The following is a 2,375-nucleotide window of genomic DNA, read 5'->3' on the forward strand; positions in this document are numbered from 1 at the left end:
CGGCTCAGTTTATGTAGTAGTGATATATGCAACCAATAGATCTCGATCAACAGACTCCAGGTCACCTGAGGTAAGAGACAACGGTGGTACGGTAGGTGTCTGCTGGTCAGGCAGGTGTGTACTGTACACAACTACACATATATGGAAAAAAAATGGGTACAAGACTCTGCACGCGGCGATTCTGCACGCGGCACGGTGTGGCTGCCCAGTAAACCCGCCACACATGGATTTAAGGTCCAGTTTAGTTTCCTTCCAAAATGCCAAATTTTTCAAGATTTTACGTCGCATCGAATCTTTGAATGCATGCATGAAGTATTAAATATAAATAAAAAATAAAACTAATTACATAGTTTAGACGAAATTCACGAGACGAATCTTTTAAGTCTAATTAGACTATGATTGGACACTAATTATCAAATAATAACGACAAACGCTACCGTGTCATTTTGCAAAATTTTTCGCTATCTAAACAGGCCCTCAGTTACCAGCCTCCCAGGCCAATTTTACCGTCCCACCAACCCCTCAGGACGTAGTACGACTCAAGCACGGTTACGTACATCTTCATCATCATCATATCGTCTGGAGCCTCGCCACCTCCTCCGCGAACACCTTCCTGAACTCGGGCATGCTCTCGGGCTCCAGCGACAGCGCGAGCGCGACGGCGCCCTCCTTCCCGGGCGCCTGCATCACGTACACGAACCCGCTGTAGTACATGAGGGCGGGGCCCATGAACACGGGCGCGCCCCACCCGAAGTCGGAGTCGTGCAGCGACATCCCCATCCAGCTGATGGCGCGGAGGTGCGCGCGCGAGATGCCGCTCCGGGGCAGGTTCATGGCGTCCACGCCCTCCAGGTAGTCCACCAGCGACCGTGCGTAGTCGTCGCCCTGGCTCGTCGCCGCCAGGGCGCGCCGCGCCGCGTACCCCACGGGGTTCCCCACCACCTCCCCGACCGTGGCCAGCGCCGACGTCCGGATCACCGCGTTGCCGAAGTAGCCCGGCGGCAGCGGCGGCGCCAGGCGCGCGCGCATGTCCACCATGGAGAAGAGCCGCGTCTCGGCGTCGGCCGGGAGCGACCGCGCGCGGCACGCGCACTGCCACACCAGCGCCACCACGGCACGGAACGTGGAGGCGCCTGCGCACCGCGCCTTGAGCGCCGTTACCTGCGACTTGCTCAGCGTGATCATGGCGCTCGCGTAGGCGGAACCCGCGGCCACCGCGTGCTCCGGGGCCGGCTCGGGCTTGTACTCCGGGTGGTCGTACAACACCGCGCGCGTCGCCGGGGGACGCGAGCTCAGCAGCCTGTGGTCGAAGCAGGGCGGCAGGGGCGCGTCGCCGCCACCGCCGCGGGCGATGCTCGCCCACGTCTCCACGAAGTGCGCGGCGCTCCTGGCGTCCACGACCGAGTGGTGCAGGGCGAGGCCGAGCACGACGCCGCCGCAGCGCAGGCGGGTGACCTGCGCGAACAGCAGCGGGCACGGCGGGTTCGGCGCGGGCGTGGCGGGTACCAGCAGGTCCCGCATCTCGTCGCACGGCACGAACTCGTTCAGCAGATCGTCCAGCGTGTACTCCGACCGCGCCGTCACGAACACCGCGCCCTCGCCCGTGCAGTCGATCTGGACACGCCCGGTGGCGGCGTCGAGCCCGAGGCGGCCGGCCAGCGGGTAGAACGCCACCAGCGCCCGGGCGAGGCTGTCCTTGACAGCGTCGGCCTCGAAGAACTCCGGCTTGTTGTTCGTTCGGTAGAAGTAGACCGTGGGCGTGTACCCGCGGCGCGCCGCCAGGTCGAGGTTGGACAGCCAGACGGCGCCCGCCGGCGTCGCCTCGGCCGGGACAACCAGCTCCGTCGTCGGCAGCTCCACCATTGCCATCGCTCGGCTAATACCCCGCGGCTCTTGCCTGACGACGACGGTGGATTGTATTGTTTGCCCTAGCTGTTGCTGCGGTGCGTGAGTGCTTAGCTTCCTGGCGCGTCTGCCTTTCTCTCTTGTTCCGCTGCTCTGCTGTGATGTGGGGTTGGGATGGTGGCTCCTGCGAGGTTTATATAGGAAGGGCTGAAGAAGCCGTCCACGGCCGCGGGGGTCGGGGGAGGTTGGAGACTGGATACTTGGGTTGGTGGTTGGGCGGCTGGGTATTGTAGAAGTGCGCGCCAATTTCGCATGTGTAGCAGTATGAAATTCTTGACTCGGTTGACTGCATCTGCATGCATGCTCCAAAGCGAGTGGAGAACCAAGACCTGAAAGTGGTATGTATGCATGGCACATATTTTCTTGTCTAGGGTGTGGGGATGATGAAATACTGTGAATTGTGATGCACGCCAACCAAAAAGACATATACTTCCCCTCCGTTCAAAGTTATAGTTCACACATCTCTAACC

At 60.9% G+C, this 2,375-nt stretch overlaps 1 protein-coding gene across 1 annotated transcript; it reads right to left on the bottom strand.

The window, feature by feature from the left end:
• Nucleotides 1-434: 434 nt before the first annotated feature.
• LOC136522961 (hydroxycinnamoyltransferase 4-like) lies at nt 435-1,971 on the bottom strand. Its single transcript, XM_066516754.1, has one exon. The coding sequence runs from the start codon at nt 1,867-1,869 to the stop codon at nt 571-573; it is 1,299 nt and encodes a 432-aa protein (XP_066372851.1). The 5' UTR covers nt 1,870-1,971; the 3' UTR covers nt 435-570.
• Between the last annotated feature and the right edge of the window lie 404 nt (nt 1,972-2,375).

The sequence above is a fragment of the Miscanthus floridulus genome, chromosome 18 (genome assembly GCF_019320115.1).
Source record: "Miscanthus floridulus cultivar M001 chromosome 18, ASM1932011v1, whole genome shotgun sequence".
Lineage (NCBI taxonomy): Eukaryota > Viridiplantae > Streptophyta > Magnoliopsida > Poales > Poaceae > Miscanthus > Miscanthus floridulus.